We start from the raw sequence: 15,406 nt of genomic DNA, 5'->3' as shown, positions 1-15,406 counted from the left end.
TGGGTAGGAGGAATAAGGGTAATGTAGGAATTTTGATAAAATTAAAGGGTAGGATAGTAATAATAGAAAAAAAAAGCTTGGGACATTACAGTAACTAGGAAGTATATTGAACCACAAATGAAGTGTATAGTTACATAACAGTTGTGGTATGGTTACTGCTGCATTGAATCAAGGTTCAGAGAAAATGAAATCAAAAGGAATTTAAGAAAATTGGTGCATCAAAAGAGGTGAATTGCAGAAGGGAGCTATTAACTCAACTTCAATTTATAATTTTGTTAGATATGTTGTTCTGTTTTATGCAGAGGTTCTTCAGGAGATTAAACATCAATTGACAATCTCTATTACAAATTCATGCAAACACATACATTGATACATGCATCAAACATTATTCACTTTCCTTAATTTATTTCCACCTTTGAATACATGATCAAGCAACAACACGGCTTCTCATCATCATCCACTTCTTCAATTTTGCCATTCTTATTGCAGTTGTGACATAGATAATGTCGGCTAAATCTTCTACCCATCTGAAGTAAGCATGCCTCCAAGTTTTCTTGAACCACAAAGTGCCAATAACTCCCCAAAACCCAGTTGCAAAGCCAATTGCAATCACAAAGTAGAACAACCACTTTTCCAACATATCTAAGTTGCTGTCATCATCTTCAAATTCGCTGCCCCCATGATCTTCATGTAAATAACCACATTTGTTGGGTAGAGGAGATCCACAAAGATATGGGTTGCCAGCATAACTGGATGCATCATATGTTAAAAACTGGTTGTCTGTGGGAATTGTCCCAGAGAAGTTATTGTGTGACAAATTTAAGTGACTTAGTGATGTTAAGGCTGACATGCTGCTTGGAATTGTACTCGAGAGTTGGTTAGTTGAAACATCAAAGGATTCAAGTGATCTCATATCCCCTATCATGTTAGGGATCTTTCCGATCAAATGATTGTTTGATAGATTCAAGCTATGCAAACCATTGAGCAATGTTATTCCTTTTGGAATGGAGCCAACCAAATTATTCTGGGACAAATCCATGATGACTACAAGCTTCAAGATTCTTATGTAGTCAAGTTCTCTTCCTTTCATGACTTCTATGACATCCTCCGTTTCCCAATCAGATTCAAATATTCGTGCATGAGGCGAATTGAGAAGCGCGGCAGCAGATGAAGTAGGAGACAAAGCAGGAGCCTCAAGAGTCATTCCTCGAAGATTGCCTATGCAGCGAGGTATTGAACCATTTAAATTGTTGCGAGAAAGGTCCAAGATTTGAATGGATGATAGTTCACAAATCTGCGAAGGAATGCTGCCACCTAACCTGTTTTGCCGCAATCTTAGAATTTGTAGTGAAGAAAATGTGTTAGCACTCCATGATGGGATGGTGCCAGAAAGTTGATTCTCTCCGAGATCCAAGATCAACAATTGCTTCAAATTTCTCACAGACGCTAGAAACTCTCCACGAAGGCTGTTATTGTTCAAATGCAACCATGACAAAGAGGAAAGATTCCCAAGTGAGCTTGGAAAAGTACCTGTTAGTTTGTTGGATGATAAATTTATTTCTTCCCATGCTATGTTATCCTTCCAACAATTGGGGATTTTACCAGATAGTCTGTTCTTTGAAAGGTCAAGGATACTCAAATTATCAACTTGGCACAATGATTTTGGAATTGAACCATTTATGAGGTTATTTCCAAGAATCAAGGATGACAAATTGGGCATCATATGACCAATATGTTCAGGAAGTGAGCCACTGATATGATTATGGGAGAGATTCAAATACACCATTTCTGGGATAAACAAAGGCCAACTTTCTTCCTCTGTAATGGGTCCATTCAAATTGTTTGAAGATAGATCCAAGTATGATAGAATCCCAAGTTTTTGAAAATCAATACAAATTCTCCCATCTAGTTTGTTTCTTGAAAGATCAAGTGTATTCAGATTTACAAGTTGATTAAGTCCCATAGGAATTGAGCCATTCAAAAAATTATTGGAAAAGTCAAGGCTAGTTACATTTACTAGTTGATCAAGACTCGTAGGAATGGTTCCTGTCAAATAATTATTTGAGAGATCAATACTTTGTAAGTTTATAAGTTGTCTAATATTTTCAGGAATTGTTCCCTTTAAAGAATTATTTGAGACACAAAGAACTCGTAAATTTACAAGTTGTCCAAGATTTTGGGTAATGGTTCCATTAAATAAATTATTTGAAAGATCGACCACCTGTAAATTTACTAGTTGTCCCATGAAATCAGGAAGGTCCCCTTCTAACTTGTTGCTGGATAGATATAAATTTTCCAATTTCAGTAATTTTCCAAAAGAAGAAGGAATGGGACCATAGAAAAAATTATCTTGGAAATCAAGGTTGCCTAGATTTTCAAGTTGTCCTAACCAAGATGGCAATTGATCATTAAATTCATTTTGACTCAAGTCAAGATTCTCCAAATCATGTCTAATGCAGGTAGACAAATCATTATTTCCAATGGATTCTTTTCGGAGTCTGTTTCCTGCTACATGTAAACTTTTAGGTGACACATATTTTTCAAAATGGATGAAATGGAACATTCCATGGATGTTAATTCATTACTTGAAAGACTGAGATAGACAAGTTTCTTTAACTCAACAAACCAAGATGGAACTGAAGTGAAAGAGTTGTCAGAAAGGTCAAGGAATTCAATGCTAGTCATATTTTGTAAAGCATCCGGAATTATATCTTGGAAATTATTAGATGAGAGAAAAAGATGCTTGAGTTTCTCAAACTTGTGAAACCAGGATGGAAAAGAGTCAAAGTTGTTTTCAGAAAAGTCCAAAAATTCAATGAAAGTTGCATTTTGGAAAGCATTTGGAATTGGGCCATGAAGTCCACACCTTGAAAGATCAAGATACTCAAGTTCTTGAAGTTGCCAAACAAAGATGAATTTAAAGTAATACTATTCCCACCAAGATCAAGATGCACAAGAGATGTCATGTTTTGTAAAGCATCCAAATTTGACACGCTAAGTCCATTGTCGGCAAGACTTAGGAATTGAAGTTTAGAAGCACTGATGGTGAGATTAATAACATTAACCTGAGCGAGGAACAAGAAGCAACTTTGTCAAGTCCATGAATTATTAACCATCCAAGTAATAAGTTAGGTCAAATACCTGCAACCCATTGTAAATAGAGCTCATGTCGAGGTGCTCCAGCAATGGCAGTTTTGAAATCCAATTGATGTTGCTGGCTCGGGAAAACTCATTTCCACTCAAATCAAGAAAGTGGAGGTCGGTGAGATTTCCAAGATTGTTGGGTATTCTCCCGCCAAAACCAGCATCAGAGAGGACAAATACCTCAGGCGTTGCATAGAACCAATGAACATGGGTATGGGACTCTGATAGAAGTGATTTCCACTCAAGTCCAAATGAGTCAAGTATTCCAGTTCCAGTAGGGACGAATTAACATTCGTTGCTTCCACATATTGACGGATGAAAGGTTCACATTCACTTGATATGAACTCATCATCAAATTCTTCCGCCACGTTGTATTCAATTTGAGGCACGGATCTCCAGCATTTCACATAAGGAGAGGCGAAATCAAGCATGACAACATGACCAGTAACATTGTCACAACCGATCCCTTTCCATTGGCAGCAGTCATGGCCATGCCATGAGGAAAGCATGTTAGATGGATCATTCAGGGATGCTTTGAACTTCACAAGAGCTTGCCTTTCTCGTTCAAGACACGGAGAGTGGAGGCGAGTCGTTGAATTTTCACACATGCATAACTCTGCGATTTCAGCCACCACCACCACGAGTACCAATACTGTGCATGCAGTGACATTTTGGTCTCTAATTCTCATTTTCAGTGGAATATAGTAAAACATATTATTGATGATATTTAATTTGGTAGTGCCTTTCACTCCACTCACTCAATCGCATTATATATACAAACTGATCATGAACAAGTCACGAATCATGGTTACTTTCTCGGAAGAAGCATAATGGAATAATAATGAACCTAACCTTTACTTTCCAAGACCAAGCAAGACTCTTGCTTGTGGGGTAAAGTTGTAGTCTCCAGTGACAAATACGTGTCGAAAAAGGTGAAAAACTCAGGTTCAGTCGATTTCAGGTGAAGTTGATAGCGGAGAGTCATTAGATAAAAATTTAGTCAAATTAGTTAAGAGCAATGCTAGGGGGCCAGCAACATTTGTAATTGGTAACCATCAACTAGCCATCAATGATGATTTGATGGTGTGAGATTGGTGTGAGATTTTATCCAATGACTCACATTTCTCTGCTGGTTACATGCTGGCCAAAATGCAATAAAATTGCTGGCCTCTTAAACTTTTCCATTAGTTAAATCATTTAACAGCTCTCAGTTATCAACTTCACCTAAAATCGACTGCAACTGAGTTTCCAAAAAAATGTATACCTATCTCGGTATCTGAGATGGATGCCACTCTTTCTTTTCATCTCTGCATGCATGACCCATGTATTGACCCAATCACTCTCTCACCTTTTGTTATACCAACTAACAAGAGCCAATGATTATAATTTGGGGACCCCTTATAATTTCCTTTTAATTTCTTCCTACCTAACTAACATAATCGATTATAACACTCGATTGAATATTAGTTAACGCCTTGAATTAACATCTCATTTTTATGCTATTAGAATTTAAAATTTATAATTTAATACTTCTAATTATATTATTGGTTAAATAATGATTAAAAATAATAAATTTTATTATTCATGTAATATTATTTTTATAAAAAATAGAGTGGCAATATTTTTCACCACGGTAACAATAATGAACATAATGAATCAAGGGTTTTTTTTTTTTATATATACTTCAAAGCTTACAAGCTTATATTTTCACCACTACTTAATTATTGTATTAAAAAAAGTTTTATTCAATACTCATAATATATTACATAATATTTCTTCATATAATGACCAAATTTATTGCTTATTACTCTCTGCATCATGGCCACTTGTTGCGGTTTGAGTACAATGAAACTTCTCGTTTTCAGGTACAAACATTGAGAAGCCAATTATTCCATCTGTCACTCATGGTTCAGATGGAATGTCTTTTATGATTGAATCATTGTTTCATTTTGCTGATTCAATTGATTGAGATTCTTGTTCTTAATCAGTTTCTTAAAAAGTTTAAACAGGTCTACAATTGATTTTAATACAGATCTTAACGGTGTGTTTGATTATGGTTTTTCTTATTTAATTTCTTCAAAATACAAATTTAGTTAACTTTGTAAGTGTAGTTACATAACAGTTGTGGTATGGTTACTACTGCATTGAATCAAGGTTCAGAGAAAATTATATCAATAGGAATTTAAGAAAATTGCTGCATCAAAAGAGGTGATTAAACATCAAATGACAATCTCTATTACAAATTCATGCATACACATACATTCATACATGCATCAAACATCATTCACTTTACTTAATTTATTTCTACCTTTGATTCTTCTAAATAAAAATAAAAACACACACATGAATACATGATCAAGCGACAACACGGTTTCTCTTCATCATCCACTTCTTCAATTTTGCCATTCTTATTGCAGTTGTGACATAGATCGTGTCGGCTAAATCTTCCACCCATCTGAAGTAAGCATGCCTCCAAGTTTTCTTGAACCACAAAGTGCCAATAACTCCCCAAAACCCAGTTGCAAAGCCAATTGCAATGACAAGGTAGAACAACCACTTTTCCAACTTATCTAAGTTGCTGTCACCATCTTCAAATTCGCTGCTCCCATGATCTTCATGTAAATAACCACATTTGTTGGGTAGAGGATATCCACAGAGATATGGGTTGCCAGCATAACTCGATGACTTATAAGTTGAAAACTGGTATTCTGTGGGAATTGGTCCAGAGAAGTTATTATAGGACAAGTTTAAATGACTTAGTGATGTTAAAGCTGGCATGCTGCTTGGAATTGTGCCCGAGAGTTGATTACTTGAAACATCAAAGGATTCAAGTGATCTCATATCCCCTATCTTGTTAGGGATCTTTCCGATCAAATGATTGTTTGATAGATTCAAGCTATGCAATCCGTCGAGCAATGTTATTTCTTTCGGAATGGAGCCAACCAAATTATTCTCGGACAAATCCATGTGGACTAAAAACTTCAAGATTCTTATGTAGTCAAGTTCTCTTCCTTTCACGACTTCTTTGACATTCTCAGCTTGCCAATCAGAATCTGGTGGAAGAGCAGGTCCGGAAGCAATAGATGAAGTAGCAGATAAAGCAGAACCCTCAAGAATCATTCCTTGAATATTGCCTATGCACCGAGGAATTGAACCATTTAAATTGTTGCGAGAAAGGTCCAAGATTCTAAGTGATGATAGTTCACATAGCTGTGAAGGAATGCTACCATTCAACATGTTTTGCCGCAATCTTAGGACTTGTAGTGAAGGAAATGTGTTCGCACTCCATGATGGGATGGGGCCAGAAAGTTGATTTTCTCCGAGATCCATAATCAATAAATATGGCAAATATCTCATAGATGCTAGAAACTCTCCATGAAGACTGTTATTGTTCAAATGCAACCATGACAGAGTGGAGAGATTCCAAAATGAGCTTGGAAAAGTCCCTGTGAGTTTGTTGGATGACAAATTTATTTCGTCCCATTTTCTGTTATCCTTCCAACAATTGGGGATTTTACCAGATAGTCTGTTCTTTGAAAGATCAAGGATACTCAAATCATCAACTTGGCACAATGATTTTGGAATTGAACCATTTATGAGGTTATTTCCAAGAATCAAGTACCCCAAATTGGGCATTATATGACCAATATGTTCAGGAAGTGAGCCACTGATTTGATTATGTGAGAGATTCAAATACCACATTTCTGAGAGAACCAAAAGCCTGCTTTCTTCCACTGTAATGGGTCCATTCAAATTGTTTGAAGACAGATCCAGGTATGATAGATTCACAAGTTTTTGAAAATCAATACAAATTTTCCCATCTAGTTTATTCCTTGAAAGATCAAGCCTATTAAGATTTACAAGCTGGTTAATACTTGTAGGGATGATTCCTTTTAAAAAATTAATTGACAAATCAAGTTTAGTTAGATTTATAAGTTGACCAAGACTCGAAGGAATGGATCCTCTTAGATAATTTTTTGAGACATCAAAATGTTGTAAATTTACAAGTTGCTCAAGATTTTGGGTAATTGTTCCATTAAATGAATTATTTGAAAGATCGACGACATGTAAATTTACAAGTTGTCCCATGAAATCAGGAAAGCCCCCTTCTAACTTGTTGTTGGATAGATATAAATTTTTCAATTTCAGTAATTTTCCAAAAGAAGGGGGAATGAGACCATAGAAAAAATTATCATGGAGATAAAGGTTGCCTAGATTTTCAAGTTGTCCTAACCAAGATGGCAAATGATCGTTAAATTCATTTTGACTCAAGTCAAGATTCTCTAAATCATGTCTAATGCAGGTAGAAAAATCATTGTTTCCAATGGATTCTTTTTGGAGTTTGTTTCCTGCTATATATAGACTTTTCAGGTGACACATATTTTTTAAAATGGATGAAATGGAACATTCCATGGATGTTAATTTATTACTTGAAAGACTGAGATAGACAAGTTTCTTTAACTCAACAAACCAAGATGGAACTGAAGTGAAAGAGTTGTCAGAAAGGTCAAGGACCTCAATGCTAGTCATATTTTGTAAAGCATCCGGAATTGTACCTTGGAAGTTATTAGATGAAAGAAAAAGATGCTTGAGTTTCTCAAACTTGTGAAACCAGGATGGAAGGGAGTCAAAATTGTTCCAAGAAAGATCCAAAAATTCAATAGAAGTTGCATTTTGGAAAGCATCCAAATTTGATACATTAAGTCTATTGTGGGCAAGACTTAGGATTTGAAGGTTAGGAGCACTGATGGTGACATTAACAATATCAACCTGAGCGAGGAAGAAGAAGCAACTTTGTCATGTCCACAAATTATTAACCATCCAAGCAATAAGTTAGGACAAATACCTGCAACCCATAGTAAATAGAGCTCATGTCGAGGTGCTCCAGCAATGGCAGTTGAGAAATCCAATTGATGTTGCTGTCTCGTGAAAATTCATTGTCACTCAGATCAAGAAAGTGGAGGTTGGTGAGATTTCCAAGATTGCTGGGTATTCTCCCACTTAAATAAGCACGAGAGAGGGACAAATACCTCAGGCGTTGCATAGAACCAATAAACATCGGTATGGGACTCGGATAGAAGAAATTTCCACTCAAGTCCAAATGACTCAAGTATTCCAGTTCCAGTAGGGACGAATTAACATTCGTAGCTACCAAATATTGATCGCTGAAATGGTAGTCATATTCACTTGATACCAACTCATCTTCAGAGTCTTCCGCCATGTCGTATTCAATTTGTGGCACGGATCTCGACCATTTCACATAAGGAGTAGCGAGATCAAGCATGACAACATGACCAGTAACATTATCACAACCGATCCCTTCCCATTGACAGCAGTCATGGCCATGCCAGGAGGAAAGCAAGTTTGATGAATCAGTCAGGGATGCTTTGAACTTCACAAGAGCTTGCCTCTCTCGTTCAAGACACTGAGGGTGGAGGAGAGTTGTTGAATTTGCACAAATGCATAACTCTGCAATTTCAACAACCACCGCCACAAGTACTAATACTGCGCATGCAGTAACACTTTGGTATCTAACTCTCATTTTCAGTGGAATATAATAGATATTATTGATGATATCAGATTTGTTAGTGCCTTTCACTCGACTCTCTCAATCACATTATATATATACATACTGATCATGAACAAGTCATGAATAATGATGGTTACTTTCTTGGAAGAAGCACAATGGAAAAAATGAACCCAACCTTTACGTTCCAAGACCAAGAGTCAACTCTTGCATGTGTGGTACGGTCCCAGCAGTCTCCAAGTCTTTGAGCAAGTCTCTGTGAGTTTGTAATTATTGGTGGAGTAACAAATACGTGTTGGAAAAAACTGTGTACCAATCTGAGATGGATGTCCCTCTTTCTTTTTATTTTGCATGTGTGTGGTCCCTTGACCCAACGACTCATTGACTCTATCCCCTCTTCTTACGCCAGCAACAGTCAATGCTTATTTCCGATTCCTTTTTATTTGATCCTTGTGTTTTTCTCAAACTTATAATTTCACTTTTATTTAAGAGATATTATTCCCAATATAGAATACATATAGAACATGATCTTATCAGATTCAGATGTGTCAATGTGAACAGATCAAGTTGAAAGTAGCTAGCATCCCTTCAAGATACACACAGCCAATGCAAGCAGCAAATAATGAAAGGGAAAAAATGAAAATTGATAGATAAAATTTTATTATAAAAACTGGACATGAAGCATATGTATGATTTAGTCATTACACACTTTTGCATTTCTCATACACTTTTGTTACGTATGTTGTCCTGTTTTATGCAGAGGCTCTTCAGGATATTAAACATCAAATGACAATCTTTATTTCAAATTCGAACATATACATACATATACATCAAACATGTTTCATTTTCCTTAATTAATTACCACTTTTGATTCCTCAAATAAAAATAAAAACACACACATGATCAAACAACAACACGGTTTCTCATCATCATCCACTTCTTCAATTTTGCCATTCTTATTGCAGTTGTGACATAGATCGTGTCGGCTAAATCTTCCACCCATCTGAAGTAAACATGCCTCCAAGTTTTCTTGAACCACAAAGTGCCAATAACTCCCCAAAACCCAGTTGCAAAGCCAATTGCAATGACAAAGTAGAACAACCACTTTTCCCACTTATCTAAGTTGCTGTCTTCATCTTCAAATTCACTTCCCCCATAAACTTGGTGTGAATAACCACATTTGTTGGGTAGAGGAAATCCACAAAGATATGGGTTGCCAGCATAACTCGATGAATCATAAGTTAAAAACTGATTATCTGTGGGAATTGGTCCAGAGAAGTTATTATATGACAAGTTTAAATGACTTAGTGATGTTAAAGTTGGCATGTTGCTTGGAATTGTGCCTGAGAGTTGGTTACTTGAAACATCAAAGGATTCAAGTGATCTCATATTCTCTATCATCTCAGGGATCTCTCCCGTCAAATGATTGTTTGATAGATTCAAGCCAAGCAATCCATTGAGCATTGTTATTCCTATAGGAATGGAGCCAACCAAATTATTTTTGGATAAGTCCATGATGACTACAAGCTTCAAGATTTTTATGTAGTCAAGTTCTCTTCCTTCCATGACTTCTATGACATCCTCAGTTTGCCAATCTTCTGGAGGAGGAGCTAAGAAAGCGGGACTTAAAGCAATAGATGAAGCAGGAGACAAATTGGGAGCCTCAGCAAAAGGTGAAGTAGGAGGCAGAGTGGGAGCCTCGGCAACAGGTGAAGTTGGAGGCAAAGTGGGAGCCTGGGAAACAGGTGAAGTAGGAGCCTCAAGAGTCATTCCTCGAAGATTGCCTATGCACCAAGGTATTGGACCATTTAAATTGTTGCAAGAAAGGTCCAGAATTTTAAGTGATGATAATTTGCATAGCTGTGAAGGAATGCCACCATTCAACATGTTTTGCCTCAATCTTAGGACTTGTAGTGAAGAAAATGTGCTCACATTCCATGATGGGATGGTGCCAGAAAGTTGATTCTCTCCGAGATCCACAATCAACAACTGTGGCAAATTTCTCATAGATGCTAGAAACTCTCCATGAAAGTTGTTATTGTTCAAATGCAACCAAAAGAGAGAGGAAAGATTCCCAAATGAGCTTGGAACAGCCCCTGAGAGTTTGTTGGATGACAGATTTATTTCGTCCCATTTTCTGTTATCCTTCCAACAATTGGGGATTTCTCCAGATATTTTGTTCTTTGAAAGGTCAAGGATACTCAAATAATCAACTTGGCACAATGATTTTGGAATTGAACCATTTATGAGGTTACAAATTTATTAGATTCTATTTTTTAGTTTTTTATTTGTATATTTTATTTTTTTTTGCTGATTTGGAAATAGTAGTTGATTTGGCAAGAATTGAGTGGTTGATTCTAAAATTGTGCCAAGTAAGTAATATTGTTGACATGGCATTAGTAGGAGGAAAGAAATGTCTCAAAAGTAATGTGGTGCATGCTTATGTATCTACTTACTCATGTAAACCCTAGTAGCTAGTTTAGTATAAATAAGACTTTTTACTAGTGTATTAGTCGTCTTTTGACCACGTTTCATCTTTGGTCTCAGTTTTGTATTATTCTTCATCTTAAGAGGCTATTGATCACGTTTTAGGGGGCTGGCCATTCGGCCATGCCTGAACCTTTTACTTATGTATTTTCAACAGTGGAGTTTCTGCACACCATAGATTAAGGGTGTGGAGCTCTGCTGTACCTCAAGTTTCAATACAATTATTATTACTTTCTATTCAATTCCCTTCTATCCTTATTCCAAGATATACGTTACACTTAACTTTGATGAATGTGATGATCCGTGACACTCATCATCATTCTCACCTATGAACGCGCGTGACTGACAACCACTTCCGTTCTACTCTAGGCCGGGCGTATATCTCTTAGATTCCCCAACAGAATCTTCGTGGTATAAGCTAGATAGATGGCGGCATTCATGAGGATCCGGAAAGTCTAAACCTTGTCTATGGTATTCCGAGTAGGATTTTGGGATTGAATGACTGTGACGAGCTTCAAACTCCTGAAAGCTGGGCGTGATGACAAGCGCAAAAGAATCAAGGGATTCTATTCCAACCTGATTGAGAATCGACAGATGATTAGCCGTGCTGTGACAGAGCATAGGAACGTTTTCACTGAGAGGATAGGATGTAGCCATTGACAACAGTGATGCTCTACATACAGCTTGCCATGGAAAGGAGTAGGAAGGATTGGATGAATGTAATAAGAAAATAGAGATACGAGAGGAGCACAGCATCTTCACACACTTATCTGACATTCCCACTATTGTTTTACATAAGTATTTCTATCCCTTTTTTATTTTCTATTTATTTATTAATTTTCGAACTCACCATAAACCAATTTAATCTGCCTAACTGAGATTACAAGGTGACCATAGCTTGCTTCATACCAACAATCTCTGTGGGATCGACCCTTACTCACGTAAGGTATTACTTGGATGACCCATTACACTTGCTGGTTAAGTTGAATGGAGTTGTGGAAAGAAAGTGCTGAGTTAGTTTTTTTGGCACATGCCAAAGAGCCATTATTGTTGATCACAATTTCGTCCACCAAGTTTTTGGTGCCGTTGCCGGGGATTGTTCGAGTATGGACAACTGACGGTTCATCTTGTTGCTCAGATTAGGTAATTTTCTTTTCAAAAAGTTTTCAAAAATCTTTCAAAAATATTTTTTATTATTATTTTCGTTTTTCTAAAGTATATTTTCGAAAAAAATAATAAAAATACAAAAAAATCATAAAATCATAAAAAAACCAAAAATATTGTGTTTCTTGTTTGAGTCTTGAGTCAATTTTTAAGTTTGGTGTCAATTGCATGCTTTAAAAAAAAAATTTTCTTGCATTTTTCGAAAATTCATGCATTCATAGTGTTCTTCATGATCTTCAAGATATTCTTGGTAAATCCTCTTGTTTGATCTTGATGATTTCTTGTTTTGTATTGTTTGTTGTTTTTCATATGCATTTTTCGTTTGTTAGAGTCCATGCATTAAAGATTTCTAAGTTTGGTATCTTGCATGTTTTCTTTGCATAAAATTTTTTTCAAAATTATGTTCTTGATGTTCATCATGATCTTCAAAGTGTTCTTGGTGTTCATCTTGACATTCATAGTGTTCTTGCATTCATCATGAGTTTTGATCCATAATTTTCATGTTGTGAGTCATTTTTGTTGCTTTTCTCTCTCATCATTAAAAATTCAAAAAATCAAAAAATATATTTTCCTTATTTCCCTCCAAATTTTCAAAATTTTGGGTTGACTTGGTCAAAAATTTTTAAAAATTAGTTGTTTCTTACAAGTCAAGTCAAATTTTCAATTTTAAAAATCTTATCTTTTCAAAATCTTTTTCAAAAATCATATCTTTTCCATTTTTTCCTTTTTTTTCAAAAATTTCAAAAATCTTTTTCAAATTATTTTCAAAATCTTTTTCATATCTTTTACACCATATTTTCGAAAATTAGCTAACAATTTATGTGATTGATTCAAAAATTTGAAGTTTGTTACTTTCTTGTTAAGAAATGTTCAATCTTTAAAATTCTAGAATCTTATCTTTTAGTTTCTTGTTAGTTAAGTAATTAATTTTAATTTTAAAAATTAAATCTTTTTCAAAACTAATTTCAATCATATCTTTTTAAAACCATATCTTTTAAGAAAAAAAGGGAGAGCAATAAGTGGCGGCCGTTTCCCACTGGTGATGATCCTGGAAATGTGTATGAAGTTCAGTGCTTGCCACATAAGGTTATGGTGGACATAGGAAAGAGGACTTGCAGTTGCAGATTATGGCAACTGACTGGCTTGCCATGCAGGCATGCATGTGCTACCCTTGCATACCAGAATAGGCGACCAGAGGAGCATGCACACAACTGGCTTTCCATGGGGGCATATAACAGCACATACCAGTTCGTCATCCAACCTGTTCCAAATCAAGAATACTGGGAGCATGTTGATCTACCCCCTGTACTGCCACCAGTATACAAGAAGCAGATTGGGAGACCAAAATCGAAGAGAGACAAAAAGAATGACGCCCCAAAGGCCCCTGATCCACATAGGGCCCCCAGAAAGTATGGCCCCATCACCTGCAAGTATTGCCTAAAGGTAAATATTTCCTCATATGTTACATGACTTATGAATTCATGCCCCATGTTTTGATTCATGCCATATGTTACTGCAGACTGGACATAACAGTCGCAGCTGTTCCAAGAAAAAAGAGGCAATGGCTGGGAGTGCTGGGGGACAAACTTCAAGTGAACAGCCAGCTGCTGAGGATGACGAAGAGGAGGCGGCAAGACTGGAGGAGATGTTCTGGGAGGAAACTCTTGAAGCTGTTGAAGCAGCTGAAGCAGCAGCAACTCAGCCCCCGCCTGTAAGTCTATTGATTTATTTTGCTATCCCATTATACAAGTTACAATTTATATGTCATTATGTCACTCATACGTTTGTATCTGAACAGGAGACCACCCCAGTTAGGCCACCCATTACAAAAAGGCCACCAAAGAAGAGGAAGAATGTGAGGAGACCGCCACCAACTACTCAGCAACCACGACCTCCTCCACTTATTGTCAGCCTAACAAGACCAACTACTACTAGTCCACCACCTCCGGCCTCTGATGTGCCACCCACCGTGACACCTCAAACTATGCAAGCTGCCTCCCAGGGAACTACATCAAGGTTCATGGAGTTCATGCCAACTCCCACAGTTCGAGTATCAACCTCAAAGAGGTGGCCGCAGCCAGCCTTCCGTCCACCAGCCAAAAAGGGGTCAACAACTGCACACTTGAAGGAGGGGTCAAGTGGAAGCAGCAACTCCACTCCAATTCCGTGAAGCAATAGTTTTATAAGTTATGTTTTTTGTGTAATCCTATTAGCAGTTTATCGCACAATTGTTGGACATGTCATAGACTATGCCTTATTTTGTTTACGCTTTGATAACTCTTAGCAGTATCTTGCACATTTGTGTAAGCCAGTTACTACATACTTATCAGGATATTATGCATGTCTTTGATGTTATTTTGGACCAGAAAGTAAACAACAATTGCAATTAGTACTAGCTAATTTTTGCATCTTACATAACTTATAAGGCTACCTCTGACATTACTTGGAAAACAATTGTGTACAAATGACATATTTAGAATCGATCATGGGTAGATTTGTCATGATCTTACACTAACAACTAACAAGGATCAGACCCTCCTAAGAATCAGATACACAGTGCACACAGCATTACAAACAACAGCCATTGATATCATCATAAGCCAAAACCTAATTTTGCTAAACTCAGCTTCAAAGCTCCCTAATCTGGTGAGCATCTTCACTTGAGCCTCAGCCTCATCAACATCTTCCTGCATCCTTCTTTCCGACAGTGCTCTCCTCAAATCCTCACCCTCACATTGCCCTTCGATTTCGTCTACCCATGCAAAGAAGTTGCAGTCCGAGTTCTATCCATGGCAAAAAACTAAAATCAAATGCACATTCAACTCCCACAGAATAGGGTGTACAACGGGTTACCTTCCAATTGGGACAACGGATGAACCACCTCCCAGGATTCATCGCCGTCCCGGACTGTAACAGCGTCACCCCCAACCCACAGAAACATCTGCCATTGAACTTCCTGTCCTGCGCCCGTTTTGAAATTGAGCTTCCAGACACACGACCGCTGCCATTCAAAGGTGGAGTAAAGAGTCTTCGCCTCGACATTGGTATAATTTCGAAGATAATTGTGAATCTAGGGTTCGTGCT

The 15,406-nt window shown here is 37.0% G+C and overlaps 3 protein-coding genes across 3 annotated transcripts; all 3 read right to left on the bottom strand.

The window, feature by feature from the left end:
- Positions 1-232: 232 nt before the first annotated feature.
- Positions 233-3,891, bottom strand: LOC112718084 (uncharacterized). Its single transcript, XM_072205580.1, has 2 exons — positions 3,142-3,891; positions 233-3,065 (listed from the first exon to the last, which is right to left on the bottom strand). The coding sequence occupies exon 2, from the start codon at positions 2,561-2,563 to the stop codon at positions 428-430; it is 2,136 nt and encodes a 711-aa protein (XP_072061681.1). The 5' UTR covers positions 2,564-3,065; positions 3,142-3,891; the 3' UTR covers positions 233-427.
- A 1,465-nt stretch (positions 3,892-5,356) lies between these two features.
- LOC112717094 (uncharacterized) lies at positions 5,357-8,824 on the bottom strand. Its single transcript, XM_025769192.3, has 2 exons — positions 7,991-8,824; positions 5,357-7,914 (listed from the first exon to the last, which is right to left on the bottom strand). The coding sequence occupies exons 1-2, from the start codon at positions 8,684-8,686 to the stop codon at positions 5,500-5,502; spliced, it is 3,111 nt and encodes a 1,036-aa protein (XP_025624977.1). The 5' UTR covers positions 8,687-8,824; the 3' UTR covers positions 5,357-5,499.
- A 622-nt stretch (positions 8,825-9,446) lies between these two features.
- LOC112717093 (receptor-like protein EIX2) lies at positions 9,447-11,083 on the bottom strand. Its single transcript, XM_025769191.3, has one exon. The coding sequence runs from the start codon at positions 10,676-10,678 to the stop codon at positions 9,575-9,577; it is 1,104 nt and encodes a 367-aa protein (XP_025624976.1). The 5' UTR covers positions 10,679-11,083; the 3' UTR covers positions 9,447-9,574.
- Between the last annotated feature and the right edge of the window lie 4,323 nt (positions 11,084-15,406).

Source organism: Arachis hypogaea, chromosome 10, assembly GCF_003086295.3.
Source record: "Arachis hypogaea cultivar Tifrunner chromosome 10, arahy.Tifrunner.gnm2.J5K5, whole genome shotgun sequence".
Classification (NCBI taxonomy): domain Eukaryota; kingdom Viridiplantae; phylum Streptophyta; class Magnoliopsida; order Fabales; family Fabaceae; genus Arachis; species Arachis hypogaea.
The sequence above is the reverse complement of the archived record's forward strand: the minus strand, read 5'-3'. Positions and strand labels throughout refer to the sequence as shown.

Coding starts and splice junctions, on each gene's coding strand:
- LOC112718084 (XM_072205580.1), bottom strand. CDS start 2,563: ATGTTCCATTTCATCCATTTTGAAAAATATGTGTCACCTAAAAGTTTA.
- LOC112717094 (XM_025769192.3), bottom strand. CDS start 8,686: ATGAGAGTTAGATACCAAAGTGTTACTGCATGCGCAGTATTAGTACTT. Junction 7,915..7,990: donor CTATTTACTATGGGTTGCAG/GTATTTGTCCTA, acceptor TTCCTCGCTCAG/GTTGATATTGTTAATGTCAC.
- LOC112717093 (XM_025769191.3), bottom strand. CDS start 10,678: ATGAGAAATTTGCCACAGTTGTTGATTGTGGATCTCGGAGAGAATCAA.